Source organism: Odocoileus virginianus, chromosome 6 (genome assembly GCF_023699985.2).
Source record: "Odocoileus virginianus isolate 20LAN1187 ecotype Illinois chromosome 6, Ovbor_1.2, whole genome shotgun sequence".
NCBI classification, from domain to species: Eukaryota; Metazoa; Chordata; class Mammalia; order Artiodactyla; family Cervidae; genus Odocoileus; species Odocoileus virginianus.
In genome coordinates, this window is record NC_069679.1 from 18,755,220 (window position 1) to 18,773,638 (window position 18,419).

General features: G+C 41.9%; 1 protein-coding gene and 1 long non-coding RNA gene across 2 annotated transcripts in view; one reads left to right on the top strand and one right to left on the bottom strand.

Annotated features, from left to right (window-relative positions):
- RYR3 (ryanodine receptor 3) overlaps positions 1-18,419 on the bottom strand; it is a 546,114-nt gene that overhangs the window by 6,475 nt on the left and 521,220 nt on the right. The window contains 10 exon segments of the mRNA XM_070468944.1: positions 915-1,049; positions 5,207-5,353; positions 5,636-5,696; positions 6,109-6,236; positions 6,700-6,742; positions 11,057-11,187; positions 12,867-13,067; positions 14,269-14,355; positions 15,560-15,731; positions 16,831-16,889. Coding sequence (XP_070325045.1) covers positions 915-1,049; positions 5,207-5,353; positions 5,636-5,696; positions 6,109-6,236; positions 6,700-6,742; positions 11,057-11,187; positions 12,867-13,067; positions 14,269-14,355; positions 15,560-15,731; positions 16,831-16,889 — 1,164 coding nt within the window.
- On the top strand, positions 1,040-3,639 carry LOC139035596 (uncharacterized). The gene is made up of 2 exons (XR_011488211.1): positions 1,040-1,596; positions 2,618-3,639. It is a non-coding gene; the product is annotated as an uncharacterized lncRNA (long non-coding RNA).

Below are 18,419 nucleotides of genomic sequence, written 5' to 3' on the forward strand. Positions count from 1 at the left end.
GAGGATGGCACAGGCCAGATATGAATTTTATCTCATTTAATTTTAAAGTGCCAGCCTCCAGGAAAAGGCTCCCCTCCTCCTGCGTTCTCCGCACACCTAGGAGCGCGGGGCTCCCCACAGCATCTCCTCCCAAGCTGCATGCATGCACCAGGCAGGGCTCACAGACCAGGCTGCTGGCTGGCTGGCTGTGATGGGTTTGGGATGCAAGTGTGGGAGGCAGTCTTAGGGCTGGTAAATAAAAAACCAGGGGCAGCACAGAGCCTGAGCTGGTCACACTGGGGCTTTAGCAACTGTAGTGTTGCTGTCTCATGGGGTGCTTGCCCTGAGAAAGTATATGGAGGGTTTTTAGCCAAAAAGTGCCTCCATTTTCGGAGAAAGGATCACGGGTTGGGGGGCGGTGCAGTGTACTGTCACTGGTCTCTAATACATTCTTTTCCTGAAATCTGGTTCTTATAAATGTCTAGAGATGCTGCTGCAGCTAGGCCCTTCTAGCCCTGCAGAGCTGCCCTGACAGGACCCTGCTGCCCCGACCCAATCCCACTGCTAGGACATTTTTCAGATGACACATATTCTGAAAAAAGCCCCACTGGCTTGCTGAAATAAACTGAGCACCAGGTTCATGGGATTCTTTGCTCACTGCTCTCAAAGGCAAAGAATCCAAACTTCCGTGAGATACAGACATAGGTAGCTCACATCTTTACACACGTGAACGTGGACAGATGGCGGCCCGCTCACCTGTGTGCTGCTCCCACCTGGACCCACGCAAGTGGTATATCCCACCACTTCGTCTTTCCCGGGCCCGCCTCGCCTCCGGGCCAGACGTCAGTATTCTGTTCTCGTCTCTGTCGTGTGTCTCCACTCTGCCCACAGCTCTGCTCCCCCAGCCAGGCCGGGCGGCCCCGCGGGGAACTCACCGTCATCATGTCATCACACTTCATGTCGGGCTCATCATCGTCTTCACTTTTGTTGTAGAACTTGCGGAAGAAGTTGAATGCCACCACGGTATAGAGATAAACCACCACGGCCAGGAGACCGACGGTCAGGACTAACTGGGAGCAGAGAGAGAGAGAGAAGAGGAAGTGGGTCCTCACCTTGAAAGGTTGGTGGGAGACTCCAAGAAAACAGGAAAGTGGAACGAAGGCTGTGACACTCCAGATGCCAAAAGAGAGATGAGACCAGAGAAGAAAAACAGGCTTCTTGGGAGAAGAGAGTGATGATCAGCTCCTAGAGACTAAATTGGGTCCCTGAGATTCATATGTTGAAGCCCTAACCCTCAACACCTCTGAATGTGACTGCATTTGGAGACAGGGCCTTTAAAGAGATGATTAAGGGCCTTTAAAGGGGTGATTAAATTAAAATGAGGCTGTTAGGGTCGGCACTTTCTAATCTGACTTGGTTTCTTTTAACAAGAAGAGAAGGTTAGGACTCAGGAGAGATACCAGGTATGCACCGAAGCATAATAAAGTGAAAAAGCTGCAGGCCATGGAGAGAGGCCTCAGGGAAACCAAGCTACCCACATCCTGACCTTGGACTTCCAGCCTCCAGAACTGAGAGGAAAATCAATGTCTGTTGTCTAAGCCTCCAGTCTTGAGCACAGTAAGTCCCCTAGGTACGAATGAGTTCTATTCCAAGAGAGTATTTTTAAGTTCAATGAAGTTAGCCTAGATACCCAACTAACACAACTGGCTATATAGTACTGTATTCTAACAGGTTTATAATACTTTTCACATAAATAATACATAACAGACACAAAAATAAGACATTTTAAATTTTATAGTGCCTTGAACAGTACAGTGGTACAGTACAATAGCTGGCATACGGGGCACGCTGACAACTTGAAGGTTCGCATGTAGGGGACTTACTGTATATTGTTACAACAGACTGGGCAGACTAACGCCGGGTGCTGCATGTAAGCTACAGAGGGATTTAAGGATGAGAGTGATGGCGCTCTGAGGATGGTTACTTTGGTTTTTTACAGAGAGAGCAATGACCTGAAGCTTCGTGATGCAGCTGCTGCTTTTTATTTATTTGCACTTGATTTACAGTGTTGGTTAGTTTCAGGTGGACATACAGCACAATGATTCAGTTAAACACACACCCCCTACATATTCTTTTTCATATTCTCCCTACAGGTTATTACAAAATAGTGAGTATAGTTCCCTGTGCTATAAAGTGAGTCCTTGTTTATATTTTATACGTAGTCATGTATATATGTTAATTCCAAACTTCTAATTTATCCTTCCCTACCCCCACTGGTAACTGTAAGTTCTAATGCTGCTTCTAAAGAAATTGCATGAAATTAACACATTTGTATATCAACTATACAATTAAAAAAAAACCTGAGTCACAGTGCTGTAGAGAAGAAATTAACATGACACTAAATCAACAATACTTCAATAACATTTGTAAAAAATGGAAACTACAGATTCCTTGGGCTGGCGGGTATCTATCCCCACATCACAATATTTCATAACTAACCATGAACTGGGTAACTGTCACAGCTTTGGTCAACGATAAACATTCTTACAGTAACTTCAGAGTGACATCTTTCATAATGAAGAAACCTACCTTGGACCTTTGCTGGAGTCAAAGGGCCTGTTTGTTTCTTGGCTTTTAGGAAGCACCATAAATGAGGACTACAGAAGACCTGCTCATCTGGCCTACACCAGGGAATAGGTGTTGGGCTTCATTTGATGAAGATCAACAAGATAAAACCTTTGCCCTCAAGTTGCTACACAAAAGGAAGCAGGCAAGATAAGTACCAGACTGACACATTCAGTGACTTCTTGAACAATGAGTTTAGTAACTTATATCTTAAATAGCAGACATCACAGAAAGAAGCTGGTTTAGAAGTGCTAAAGTGCTCTTGGGTGAAATACTTAGCCTCTCTTGAGTCTCAATACTCCTCTTTCTCAAATGAGTAGAACATCTACTTTGCAGGGTGCTTATGAGCCTGTTGCAACACTAGGCACATTTTTTAAAAACCATCTTGTCAGAGTTTAGTCAGCAAGCCCATATAAAAAAATGAGTCGGCATCACCAACTCAATGGACATAAGTTTGGGTAGGCTCTGGGAGTTGGTGTTGGACAGGGAGGCCTGGCATGCTGCAGCTTATGGGGTCGCAAAGAGTCGGACATGGCAGTGACTGAACTGAAACTTTTCATTTAAGATGTACTTTTGCTGTATAATGCCACTAAGCCAAATCAACAAACTGTGAGCTTTCAATATCTGAGTAAAGGGGAAGAAAATAATTCTTTTGATTAAAAAAACATATTGGAGAACTGGCATTCCATAAATCACATTTTGGGAGAGGACACTTTTATAGGATAAAACTTCCCAAGACACACAAGGAAAAATAATACACAACACTATTTCTCTGCAGATCCTGTGAGGAAGAGGAAGAATTTACCATGCTAAGCAAACATTTGTATCACAGGTTCTGTTATCACCTCCCCAAACTTTTAGCTTTTGTGGCAGCAAATGTCTATCTCTAGCTTCCCTCCATTCTTTTTAGTGTCAACCAAGAAACAACCAAGAAACTGTTGCTGCTACCAGAAGCCTCGAAGAAATAAACCATCATAATATTGGATGATCTAGCACCCTTTCATTTTAGAACAATTAAAAGTTAATTTAACCTTTTTTTCTGGTTGGAATTTTCATTTTTTAAGGTGTGCAATGTGATGACTTAACATATGCATATATTATAAAATGATCACCATGCTCAAGTTAATGAACATGTTCATCATCTCACACATTTCCTGTATGTGTATGTTGAAAACACCGAAGAGCTACTTTCTAAGCAAATTTCAAGTATACAATTCAGTAGCTTTAACTGTAATCACCATACTTTACTTTAGATCCCCAATGGCAATTTATTTAATAACTAAAAGCTTGTACTTTTTGACCAATACTGCCATTTCCCCCAACACCCCTTGGTAACTACTGCTCTACTCTCTGGTTCTAGAAGTTTGCCTTTTTTATTATTTCACATAAAATGACACCATACAGTATTTGTCTTCACGTGTCCGGCTTATTTCACTAAGCATAATGCCCTATAGCTTCATCTATGTTGCTACAAATGACAAAGTTTCTTTTTTATGGCTGAATGATATTCTGCTCTGTGTCCATAACAAATTTTGTTTGTCCAGGATGGATATAGGTTGTTTTCATATCTTGGCTACTGGGAATAATGCTGCTATGAACATGGGAATATAGGTATCTCTTCAAGATACTGATCTCATTTCCTTGAGAGAGATATATATACCCAGAAGTGGAACTGCTGGATAATATGGCAGTTCTATACTTAATTTTTTGAGGACTCGCAGTACTATTTCGCATAATGGCTGTAATTAACTTCATATTCCTTTCCCCTTCCTCCTAGAAAGATTTAGAGATGTGAGGGAACATGTCTCATTCGTGAATTTGCACTTAATGAGGAGTAAAATGCTAGGGAGTTTGTTGACAGGAGGGGCCATTTGGGAATTTTAATGAAGGGATTGACCCTGACAGTTCTGTAGTAGACAGATTGGATACTGATGAGACTGGATATAGAGCAGTGACTATACAGATATATATAGACATACACACAAACATGTATATATAGCTATGTATGTCTGCATATAGCTGTATATATGTGTGTAGATAAATATCTACGGGGCTTCCCTGGTGCTCAGACAGTAAAGAATCTGCCTGCAATGCCAGAGACCCAGGTTCGATCCCTGGGTCAGGAAGATCAAAGGAATGGCAACTCACTCCAGTTATTCTTGCCTGGATAATTCCATGGACAGAGGAGCCTGTCGGGCTACAGTCCGTGGAGTTGCAGAGTCGGACACAACTGAGCAACTTTCACTTTCATAGATATCTAAGTCATTGGTTCTTAATTGGAAGCATGTAGGCGACAGTCCATGTGGTCACAAAGAATTGGACACGACTGTGCAACTTCACTCCCGTACTTCCATCAGAAGTACCTAGTGACTTTTCTAAGCACATACACTGATCTAAATGTTAAAGGTTTCTGAATCAAAGTCTTCTGCCTTTTAATTGGCTGCAATTTTGCAAAACCAATCACTATTTCACCATGAAAGGCGCATTATACACTACAACACATATCTTCCTGTCATACACTAGTGTACTACCTGTTATTGGTTATGATTTTTCCTATCCGTATCTTGGTCTCTCCCATTCTGCACCAGTATAAACCCCATACCTGTTTGCCATTGTGAGTGACAGATGACAGAATAGTCCTCAGAGTCTTGAAGCCCATTGCGATATCCAGAAGATGAGCAGCGAAGAAAAAGTTGTTGTAGTGGCCCAGGACTGACATGGTCGTGTACCAGGCGAGGTAGAGAAAGGACTGGGGAGTGGAAGAAATTGAGCAGCTTTTCAGGCATTCATGAAACCCACTTTTTCTCATCTTGGGCTGTGAACTGACCCAAGAATTGCCAAGTGAAGCCCCCCTCAGCCTTATACTATTGCATGAGAGAGAAGTGTCCCCCCACACCCTAAGGCTGTCTGTCTTCCACAAGAACTCCCTGCATCTTCCTGGGCCGCCTCCATAGCTTGTTTCTTTGTGGCATCTAATGACATCCCTAGACTTGGGGGCACTGGATTTCACTTTCCCAGATGCCATACTTACATTGTCAGTAAAAACAACTCCCAGCTTCCAGACATGGTACTTCATGTCGATGGAACTTAGCCTAAAGGGGAACAAGTCATTTCAAAACTTACAAATGTCAAGATTTAAGTGTTTAATAAGGGAAAAAGGGTGTTTTTTTTTTTTTCTCTCTTGGGGTTTAAATCTATAAATACAGCTCTGAGCTTTATGAAGTTGTATGTGTTCGCCATGAGAATGAGTAGCTGAATCACACATCCTGAAATTTTAATGTCTTTCTCCTTCAGCTCTATCAGGCATGAAGGCTGTCTTTACATTTTTTTAAAGTAGTATCCCCCCACTGCCCCAATATTAGAACCTAGAAGAAACACTTAGGCTAAACCAGAGCCCGATCCAACAAAGATGATTATGAGTTTGCCTCCAGCATAGGGAAGACAGCTGGAAAGACAAAGGGTTTAGGCAGCCAGACTCTGAGATTTAACTCCTAAACTCTGTACCATGACACCAGGGAGGCCGCCTCAGCTTTGGTCTCTTCCACTGGGCTAAAGTCAAGGGCATTTTTGTCCAAACCCAGGAGTTCAGCAATGCGTTCTGCTCCGTAGAGATCTCCATATTTGTTGATCACCTAAAGCAGAGAAGGGAACAGGGTGAGCTCAGGTCATGCACCACCATCAGTGTTTTCTCCAGCCCCGATGTCTCCAGAACTGTGTCACACTCTGGGCTCTTCCAAGGGGTTGATATGAATCAAAATGCAAAAGGGAAATGAAGAGAGAAAATAACCCCCACAGAAAACAGAAGCAATAAAGACAATTAAGTGAGAACTGCTTTTCTGGCTATCATTTTGGAAGGGAGGGAAAAACCTAGTACCTAGAAAAGTGATTGTGTTAAGCTGTTTAAAGCATGAGTGTGGGAACTAAGCCCCCAAATGACGTAAGTTCATATAAAACCCTTTCTGTTGACGTACTCTCCTTGTGATACCATAAAAAAAGGCAGCATTAAATTGATCCATGTTTGTAAATGGAGAACTTGGAGAAATTTACATTTCTTTGGAGGTCATGGAATTCCCCTGCCACCCTGACAAGACATACCTTTCTCTTTACAAACTTGTCCCAGTAGTTATTAGGAAAAGATCTGAAAAAGAAAATGAAAAAGGAGATTTTCTTAACATCAAGGCAAGCACATCAAGAAACTTGGCAGTTTTCGAGTGTCTGGACCTATGATCTTTTTGGTTTTTGTCCTGTTGATTGAAGAATTTAAGACTTGATTGAAGTTCAGAGTCACCACAGGTCTACCAGATTTCTGATCTCACTTTGTGGTGAGTTCTCATCTGAAGCACCGGAAAAGCTACTTTGCATTTTCTACTTCAAAATTATGGTTAAGAGCCAGGAAACACATGCAATAAACCTTCATCAAGTGCCCACTTTGGGCTTCCTTTGTGGCTCAGCTGGTCAAGAATCCACCTGCAATGTGGGAGAACTGGATTCGACTCCTGGGTTGGGAAGACCCCCTGGAGAAGGGAAGGGCTACCCACTCCAGTATTCTGGCCTGGAGAATTCCATGGACTGTATAGACCATGGGGTCGCAAAGGGTCGGACATGACTGAGTGAGTTTCATTTTCACTTCAAGTGCCTACCTTACAGCAGTACTTGGGGTAGGTGCTGCAGTCACAGTGGTGGGAAGTGTGGACAAAGTCCCTAACTCTGAAGTTTCCAGTCTGGAAATCCCCATTAGCTAATTTACATGGGGGTTTTCCTAATGGCGTGTTCTTCTCCTCTCTTCTCCATTCCAGCATAATTCCTGTGGGGTACAGCTTCCCCCTTCTCCAGGCATCAGGTCCCTCTCTCCTTTGGAAACGGTCCCTACACCATCCAAATCTTAAGCCCACGAGGGAACTTCTTTCTTCGGCTAGGCAGCTTGTACCAGCTCCACTGCAAATAGCTTCTTATTGTTAGAGTCAAGAAAGAACTTACTTTCAGGTGTGTTGGCAGAAACCATTTAAGATATTTTGCTCCTATCTGGAAAGATTAAATGTTACCTGAGAGGTTCCATGTGAGTCTAGTTTGTAGCCAAGGAACCTCTGCCCTTGATGCAAGCAAGCATTCTTACTAATGCCTTCCTTCATTTAAGTCATTCTTGTTAGCTCTGGAACACAACAGTCTCCTACTCTATAGAGGCCACCCAAGTTGGTGATGAGGAAGTGGGGGCACCCTCTGTCTACGGACCTTTCAGAATAACCCTGAGCAAATGCCATCTCTCCCTTAACAGGGTGGCAAATCTTTAAAAAAATTTTTTGGGATATTTGAAACAGTCTCGCTCTTAAATGTCCAAATGATTCTTAAAAACAAAAAACAAATGCTGGGCTTACAAAGTAAACTGCTAATAGATTTTATCTATGGAAGATGGAAATAGTTATTTTGATTTTCTTCTTTGTCCGTTTTTCTGCTACTTGATATTTTTCATGTCCTATATTTAGAACCTAAAATAAACAAAACAAAAATAAGCCACCCTTCCTCTATCCACACTGATGTCTCCTTTCTCTTAAATCTTATACAAATGGTCTGTAACGTACAACTCAGCCTTGGCCACATTTTGGCATAGGTGGAGGATTCCACAAATGATGTTGAAGGGCCAGTGACAGAAGGCTCTGGTCAAGCCCCTTTCACAGATGTGATCTTACTTTGATCTGAATATTCTTGTCCCCTGACTAGACATGTAAGCTCCTTCAAGGTAGAAAGCATAATTCCACTTGGTAATATTCTTTTAAGTGAGGGGTAGGCAAAGAACATTCAGAAAGGAAATGCATAAATAAGTGATACATCTGTATGTGAATGGTCAAGAAAAGTAACATAAGAGGCTCAATCTCTTCGAAATTATGCACAAGAAATTAGCAAAATGCACAAGAAGATGTTATTACACACCTACCAGATTAGCAAAGTTATCTGAGGACAACAACTGCTGACAAGGAGGCAGAGAAGCAGGAACTCTCGCAGGGTACAGGTTTAATGTAAATCAGGATAAATGTTTGCAGATCCTACTAGTCAGCAAATTCGTTTCCTGGTCTCTAGTCTAGAGAAACTATTTTACTTGTGCACCAGGTATAAAAATATTCTTTAGAGCACTGCTTGTAACAGCCACTAGTTGAAAACAGCTGAAGTATCCACTGTCAGGAAAACAGCTAAATATACAATAATATACTCACCGAATGGAAAGTGCCACAGTTTTGAAAATGACCAGTTACAGCCACACACATCAACCTAGCTGAGTTCTTGAATGGGGTGCTGAGCAAATGCTTCAAGTGACAGTACAATGATTCCATTTTATATAAAGTTCAAAACTAGTTAACATGAAACCACATGTTTAGGGACACATACCTAAGTGGTAACACTATATACTAAAGCAAAACAATGAGTATCACTAAAATTAGGAGAGTGGTTAGCTGGGGTCTGGGGAGGACAGGGAGGATAATATCTAAGACTTCAAAGTTTTCATTGATGTTCCAATTTCAAAGATTTGTAGTTCATTTTATTACTATACTTTACAATAGAAATGCATTCTATATCTTCTTCTATATGTATTTAACAACATAAGAATATGAAAGCTCTCTATGACATAACAGTTAACTTTTAAAAAAGGTTACAAAGTACTACATGTACAATGATACCATTATTGTGAAGAAAAAGGTTCATTGATTGAAATGTTTTAAAACAGCTGTTCTCCTTATACATGCATTTCCCTATTCACGGGTATTTCAGCCACTTCAAATAAATGTTAACAACCATCCTTTTCAAAACAGTTTAGTGTACTTGTCTCATTATCTCCTGAGGATAAATTTCTAGAAACTACACTGTCTTTTTACTGGTACTCTTAGGCCATATCATCTTGTGCCACAGACACAAGCGTTAACTGATCAATGATCTTTCTTTGGTAAGCTTTCTGTAATTAATATTCAAAATTTTTGTACTATAATAACGAGGGCTCAGAAATGAGTCTTAGTAGTTTCCCTTAGTTTTAAGTGGGGAGATTGGTAGTGACCTGCAGGCAGAAATGTGCTTTTGATTTGCAGGCTCTCACCTTTTTCCCCTAATAGTCAAACCTTCCCTTACTAGGGACTATTTTACAAAGCTCAGCAGTGCCTTTGCAAAGCTGCGTCTCTCAATTTGCTTAACTAACTTTGGATAAGCAGCATTTTCTTCCCCTAAGGGTCAGGGCTGCTGCTTCTAGATGTACATATTTTATTGGCGCGGCCATGTTACCTTTGTTTCTATATTCAGCACTGTTGCTTTACTTTTCTTTCAGCACATTATCTTACGGCTCTCATTTTCCCTATTGTGAATATACTGGCATTAGAGCATCACCTTTGCTAATGGTTAACGGTCGTTTCTTTTCTACATTTTTATTATGGTAAAATATGTATAACTTTACAATCTTAATCATTTGACTATATTTCTTGTGTTGTACAATATATTCTTGTAGCTTATTTCACACCTAAGCGTTTTTACTTCTTATTCTCTTACCCCTATATTACCCCTCCCCTCCCTCCTCTCCCCATTAGTAATCACTACTTGGTCCTTCTATCAGTGAATCTGCTTCTTTTTTGTTATATGCACTAGTTTGCTGTATTTTTTTAGATTTCCACATATAAGTGATATCACACAGTATTTATCTTTCTCTGTCTGACTTATTGGTGATGGCCATTTTTTTGTTTAACATTGAAAGGCAATGTACAGCCACGTGACATCCCAGGACTGTAGGAGGTAGTATTCTCATCATTCTACTAACAAAGAGGAAACTGAGGTTTATGGAACTTGATTCCCTTGCCCTAGGTCACAGAATCTAAGTGAGAGAGCTGACTCAGTACTCAACCTCTCTGCCTCCAGAATCAATGCCTTTTCCTACCACATTAGCAATTATACACATGCCTACCAAGAAGGCAGGCTTAACGCCATAGGTCTTAACATCATCACCCAGATGATCCTATTTTAGCTGCCCATGGAATTGCTTATTAAATTATATTGGGAGGAGTTCTGGTATCCACTAGGCTATCTGTTTAAGGAGAAGACTTCTGAGACAGTGCTGTCATAGAACTGCTGTTCCATTTAGGGACTTTGAAGAAGCTGATCAGGTTGATCTCCAAACTCCTCGGCCAAGGAAACACTATGACTCAAACATGGAAAACTAGATTAAGTAGTATTGTGCTGGACCATCTGGTCTTAATTAAACATGCTCAGCACTTTCTGATAATATCCTCTGTCTGCCATTAAATGCATAGCAATACATACAACTGTTTGAGGAACAAGATGCTACTTTGTGAAAAGGCAGGGGAGAAAACAAGTCCCAGAAATCAAAGGAAGGCTTATATTAATCAGTCTCCAGGGCTGCTGGAAAAGGTATTATTTTATTTACAGTAGAAACTCCTTTTTCCTTTTTGGGGTGGGGGCAACTTACGGCGTGTTGATTACCAAGCGATCCCACTGCCCCTTGATGTCATCTTCAGAAGGCTGTTCAGTGATATACAGGCCATCAAACTCCAGCTTCCTGGCGATTTCTTTTTCTCTCTTGAATACGACCAAAGGGACCTCGGAGCAGGAAGACACTGTACTCAGAGCAGGCTTTCCAACGACAGCATCCTCTCCCATGCATATCTCACAAACGGGCCTTCCAATGTCAGGGCAGCAATCTCTTTGCAGCGGGATTCTTAGGGTGCCTCAGAATCCTTGAACCTTGTGGATTCAAGGCTAGATAAATCACCTCTCACTCCTTTGGCTCATATACCGCCCTATCCAGAGCTGATCTGATTTGGGCCAGCCTTCAAACAGCTGACAGTACGACAAACTGGACTTTCTGGCTTGTGCTGGTGAGAAGGCCATATGTAGATGAATAACAGGGCTGAATAAGTTAGTCTCCTAAAACTCTTAGGCTGGAGGCTGACCAAGATTTAGAAAGGACAATAAACTATTCTAGTTCAATCAACTATATTGAACAGCTGGAATAATACGGTAAAAGTTCCAGCTTCCTTCAATGGCAAGGGTCATATTCTCATGTCTTTGAAACTTGGTTAATGAAATATGGTTTAATAGTTGGAATGAGAGGATTCACTGGGCTCTGTATACAGTCTTTTGCTACTGAAGTTTTCTTCCTGACGTACCTTCTGAGAAGAGCTCCTGCCCAGAACACTTACTTGTTCTCTACCATTGCTTCCCATTCTCTTATAATTATGACTTTGCTTCTAGCCTAGATATGGTGGCACATTTATAAAGACCTACCGCAAAAGAGGTACGTACACAGGAAATACTGGGAAAATAACCCACTTGCCCCAACCATCACACAAACTTTAGTTAGTAAGGTCAGAGGATACCACTGGAATCTCAGGATATAAGAAGGCAGGATAGTCAGAGCTCCACAAGCCACAAAAGCTTAATTCAGACAGAGCCAGGGCTTCTCATCAGCTGGAAAGCTACTAGTTACTTGGCAACATCCCTGAGACCTTGGTCTCCAAACTATTTCTCCCAATAATGCTTTCTCAAATCTCATGATATCTCTACCCCTCACACTGCTGCTTTAAAATTTCCAAGACAAAAAGGCAAATTTTTGATAATGATTTGTAAAGAGTTACTGCCTACCCTTTTCCTCTATTTTTAAAATTTATTTTATTGAAGTATAGTTGATTTACAATGTTGTGTTAATTTCTGATACATAGCAAAGTGATTCAGATATATATATGTATATATACATATGCATATATATATATATACATACACATAAACATTCTTTTTCATATTCTTTTCTATTATGCTTTATCACAGGCTATTAAATACTGTTGCTGCTTACCCTTTTATTAAAACAAGGAAACAACACTGAGGAAATAAAAGACTCAGGATATGAAGGTGGCAAAGGCTGATCATGAGCACTGCACAGTGCAGAATCAGTAACTGCTGCTAGTTCACGGATGATATGGGAAGAGAAGCAGAGAAAGCCAGGAACTATATTCAGTATCCTGTGATAAACCATAATGGAAAAGAATATGAAAAAATGTGTGTATGTATGTGTGCGTGTGTATCTGTATATATAGACATATATATGAATGAATATGAATATTCATATGTATGATTGGATATATGAATGAATCGTATATATATATATATGTATATATATACACACACACACACACACGAATACATCACTTTGTTAAATACCGGAAACTAACACACTTCTTCGCCAAGGGCTCTGATTAGCCTCGGAGCGCCTGGCAGCTCACCTTCAGGCAGTAGTAGCCTACCACGCAGACTAAAGAGATGACGGTGTGGATGATGGCCAGGGCCCGCAGTGTCGGCGCCATGTACCCAGTGCTCTCCTGCAGGACGAAGAACACCACAGCTTCTTCCTCTTCCTCGTCATTAAAGGAATTCCATAGGTTTGCAACATCCTCTGTCTCTTCTTCTAAAGGTTCTTCGGTGACCTGGCCCAAGATACACACCCCCTTAGAAACATCAGAAAGACCTCTGCCACTAGGCTTTCCCCATATACTTTATTTTGCTGGCATCTACTTACTCCATATTACCTGATGAGTGAATAAGGTTTTTAAGTACTTTATTCCACCAATATTTTTAAGAGACAAATCCTTGCTCTTGAAAATAAGCCCCAAATTAAAAAGTTAGGAACGTCTTACTACATATTCTACAATCCCTTTGCTGTAGGAGGTCATCTTTGAAATGCTAGGGCCTGGGAGGAGACTCAAGCCAAACACTTATGCACAAGTGCACACAGAGCACACACAAAACATTTCTGTTCTTTCTTAGAGGCTGTTAACATCACAGCCATCCTTACACAGTGACTCTCAGATCAGCGCCTTTGAAGCTGTCACCCCGAAGGTCCCGCTGCCTGCTGGCTGTCTGCACCTGCGTGCCTGTCTGAATCATTTCAGTCTCAATGTGTTTAAAGCCAGACTTCACCATGCCCTTCGACACATTTCCATTTTTCTACCATGGGCAAGAGCAAGCCATTCATTTGTCAAATGCAAGACTGATGTGAGTAAGAGCATGTTTTATAGAAATTAGATCTGTGGTTTTAAATAGGAAGGGAGAGAGGCAAGTGACAACAGCCAGTTAAAGACTATGTCAAGAATCCAGGACCTATGACATTCATTAATTCATTCAACTAGCATTTATTATGCACCTACAGTGACAAGACTCACTTACCAATGTTTAAAATCTCCATTTATCTTGATGAGTCCCTGTCCTCCACATCCAGAAACCAACTTCTATTCATTCTTTCTTTGTAATAGTTTTAACATATGGGTTAACTATCATGGCTGACTGTTACTGTTATTACTCACAGAACTGTAGTTATTATTCAGTTTGAAATCCTTATAGCTCCTAATATAGGGTCTAGCACATTGCAGACATCCAACAAATATCTGAAGAATTAAGTAACAACTAGAACAATCCTGAACGACTGAAATGGTGCCCTAACTGGCTTCCCTTGCAACCTGTCTCTCCATTCTCTCCATTGCTAAAGACAGTATCCTTTTTTAGAAGCTAGTGTCTTAGAAATTTCCTTAGATATTAGAATTTTTGCTTAAATTAAGAGCATAACTCCTTTTACGTTTTAAAAAAGCATATAATCGATTCAGCAAATCGCCCCCCCAAATGAAGTATCACCTTGTAAAAGAGCAGGATGAAGTTGATAGCGAAGGCTACAAACAGAGCAAGGAACCTCAGGTTGTAGAAATTCCTGGCCAGGTAGTGCTGAAAAGAAAAGGACAAGCAGAAGTAGGAGCATGTTGGCAGGGGGAGGGACCTTCCCTCTCTCAAACAGAGGATCTTCTCAGAAGAGGTCTACACAGGGCTAGTCCTACTCTTCTGTAACCACTTATCCAGGACAATCCTGGCCTTTTTACGACTTATTTGGTGGGGGATCAAAAATGATGAGTTTTAAAAAACTGCTTAGAATGATGCTCAAGGGAACCCTGCTTATTTTAAAGCTCAGGAAACCAAATGCCTAAACATACCCTTAGCACAGGTCTCAAATGCTGCTCTGAAGAGGGGGTGGGGGTGGAGTGTGTGTGTGTATGTGTGTGTGTGAGATCGATCGAGGCCCACAGAAGAACCCTGCAGCTCCCACCCCAACTGGAGCCAGACTGTGGCCAAGAGTCCATGTCCTTTGAAAGCCACAGCCCAAGCTCCCCTGCCTCTCCCCATCCCCACGCCCAGTGGAAACACCAGCATTGAGGACAGGAATGGGAGCTGCTTGCGGGAGTGCTCACTCTCCGTGGAAAAGACTCCCACCAGTGGTGCTGGGAGGGTGTGGTCCTGGCCTTTGGCAACTGTGCCTCGGTGGGCAATTCGCCAGAGAAAGGATATTACAAGCTGGGCTGTGGAGTAACAGAGCTTTTGAGAACTAGTATGACAACCGAACACACCACAGGAATGTTCTTTCTGCATCCGAATGATCTCACGACTTCTGAAGTTTCTGACTGGCAGGGGTCAAGTCCCCAGAGGGCACACATAAAGCTCTCCCTCCTGGACAGCACAGGGCGGAGGAGCTGGGGTGCTTGCCTTTCCCCTTTTCCTTTCCCTCTAACAGGTGGCTCAGATGGAAGAGAATCTGCCTGTAATGCAGGAGACCTGGGTTTGATCCCTGGGTTGGGAAGATACCCTGGAGAAGGGAAAGGCTACCCACTCTAGTATTCCTGCCATAGACAGAGGAGCCTGGCGGGCCACAGTCCATGTGGTCGCAGAGTCAGATATGACTGAGTGGCTAACACTTTCGCTTTCTCTTCCCTCCAACACAGAAGGGACAAGCAGGTCATCAAGAAGAGGCAAGGAAGAGGAATGAGAAAGATGAGGAAGCACAACTAATCGGATGGTGAAACAAAGTCAGTGGCCACCTCTCTGAGGTCTGCCCGTGCCAACGCCTGCACCCGAGTGGGACCAGGGCCAGAGTGCTTACCAGCAACTTGGTTTGATAGATTTCCAGCCCTTTAAAGAAATTGGCCATGAAAGCCTCAGGCTTCTCAACCTTCTGGCCACACCGTCGCTTCTTCCTTTTGGTCACGTCTGCCCACAGGGCCTCGGCTTGTTCCTCTTCTTTGGCTGTGTCCTCTTTCTCCCCATCTTCCATGCTGCAGGAATGACAAGGCCACTCAGCACAGACGGCAGAAGGAGGCCTGACCCTGACAGGGAGACTAAAGAGAAATCTGGGCTGAGAGGGGTGGGAGACATATTCCCTGAGGCCGGGAATCTCAGGGCTTGATTACCTGCTTTGATGAGTCATGGTCACAGGTATACATATACAATTTAGTAGGCTTCTGAAATTTGCCTTACCAAACTTTTTCCCCTTCAGAAATATTGTCCTTTATTTTCTAAGCTTTCATGAGAATTGCCAATAGTACCTCTTCCAAGTTTGTGTTAGGAATTAAATGAAGTATTGCATAAAAGAACTTAGCAAAAGGCCTGGTGCGTAGCAGTTATTCAGTAATTACTATCAATAGATAGCACTATCATCAACATTATATGAAGCTGCTAAGTGTGAGTGTTTGATCATTTGCTTGGTCAGATGGTGAAACCCTGATATACTATTTGGACTGTAAAGTGAACACAATTATTAGAATGTGTTTATTGTCTAGCTGGGGTAAAAAGAAATGTATCCAACCATGAAAAGATGATCAACATCATTAATCATCAGGGAAATACAAATCAAAACCACAATGAGATATCATCTCACACCTGTCAGAATGGCTATCATCAAAAAGAACAGAAATAAATGCTGGTGAGGACGTGGAAAAAAGGGAACCCACGTTCACTGTTGGTGGGAAAGTAAATTGGTGCAGCCACTATGGAAAACAGTATGGAGCTTCCTCAAAACACTAAAGAGAGAGCTACCATATGGTCCAGCAATCCCACTCCTAGGTATATATCCAAAGGAAACAAAAACAATAATTCTGAAAGATACATGCATCCTAATGTTCATTGCAGCACTATTTACAATAGTCAAGATATGGAAGCAACTGAAGTGATAAGTAGAGGAATGAATAAACACACATACACACAATGGAATATTACTCAGTCATAAAAAGGAAAAAAGACATGTATCCAAAGCTTGCACAATATCAGTTCCTTTTGTTAACAGAACTCAAGCTTCCTATTTACCATAGCCACAGAATAGTAGATAATATTGAAAACTATCAATCATAGCAATAAGAGTATCTATGAAGAACTTACTCTGCCTTCTCAGACTCTATTTTGCCTTCTGTTTCATGAGCTGCTTTCATTTCTGCTGCCTAGACAAAAATGACAATCAGTTAAACTTTCCTCAAATAAATATGTTCATGATGATGAACCATATCACTAGCCACTGTACATGGTCACAAATCCCAATGGCTCTCTCTCTTTACGCTTCGGCAGTTCTCAGGATCACAGAACATAAGTGTCCTCCTATACATTACATGGCTCTGGAGAGATCAAAGATTTTAGGCTTGAAAATCTCTCTATTATTCAATCTAAAGAGAAAACTTGTGCTAGGACATTGCCTGAGCCCTGTGGCAGTGGTCCTACTCTTCATGGGGTCAGGGAGAGATGGAACACAAGTCATGGCAGGTCTAATCCAGAACCCGCTTCCATCAGACAGCATCCCTGCCCTGTCTTCAATCCTCTTCCACTACCCTACCCTCTCTGATTGATGACCATGGCACTGAGAATAAAATTCAAGCTCCTTCATGTGCTAAGCTGTTTCAGTCATGTTCAACTCTGTGATCCTATGGAGTGTGGCCCACCAGGCTCCTCTGTCTGTAGGATTCTCCAGGCAAGAATACTGGAGTGGGTTGCCATGTCTTCCTCCAGGGGATCTTCCCGACCCAGGGATCGAACCCGTGGCTCCTGCATTGCAGGCAGATTCTTTACTGCTAAGCCATCAGGGAAGCTCTCAAGCTGCACAGTGAGGCCTTTAAAGCCAGTATGATTACGGCTTTTCTCTCCATCTTCACCTTGTACATCTGACTCATTTCCAACACAAACACCTAGACCTCCTTTTCTTTCCTGAGACATGCTTCCCTGTACCAGAACCTTAGCACAAGCCATATCCTCTGCCTGCAATATGACTGTCCTGATTTTTGATGTGCCTGCCATTCTTCAGGACTTGTTTCAGATGACACATTTTCACATGCACCTTGTGCATCCTATTTATAGTAGGGCCCATAATCACTCTGTAACACACAATCTTGTTCATTCATTTCAGCACGTGCTCCAAATGGTAATTATTTATTTGCTGTCTTCTTCCACTAGAAGTTAAGCTCCATGAAAGCAAAAATGTTGTCTCTTTTATTAACCAATGTGTCCCCATATCCTAGGAATACAGCTTGGCATATAGCAGGCCTCGAATGAGTCCCTGTTTTGTTTCAAACTCTGCTCTAGTCCCTGGGTTACACCAGGGAGCAAAAGAGAGTAAATCAAGTAATACTGTCAGAATGTTTATGATTCTGAAGCTTCCTTTCTTGATTCTCCACACCTTTCCTCCATATTTCCATAGCACTGATGGACCTCCTTCCTTGTACTGACTTGTCCAATGTCAACCTTTTTCACTGAATTATAAGAACAATGCATTTCTCATTCACCATTGTATTCCCAGAGCCTAAAACAGTGGTAAGTGTACCTCAGCTATTTAGTAAACAGTAATGTAATTCATGAATAAAGTTTGTCTTTGGGCTCTGATCTCTTTACACTTCGCTCCATACTCTATTGCTAGAATGATGTTGTGAGTTGGATACTGCAACATCCAGAACTTTTGATGGCCAAAGGGCTCTGAATTCTTGCTA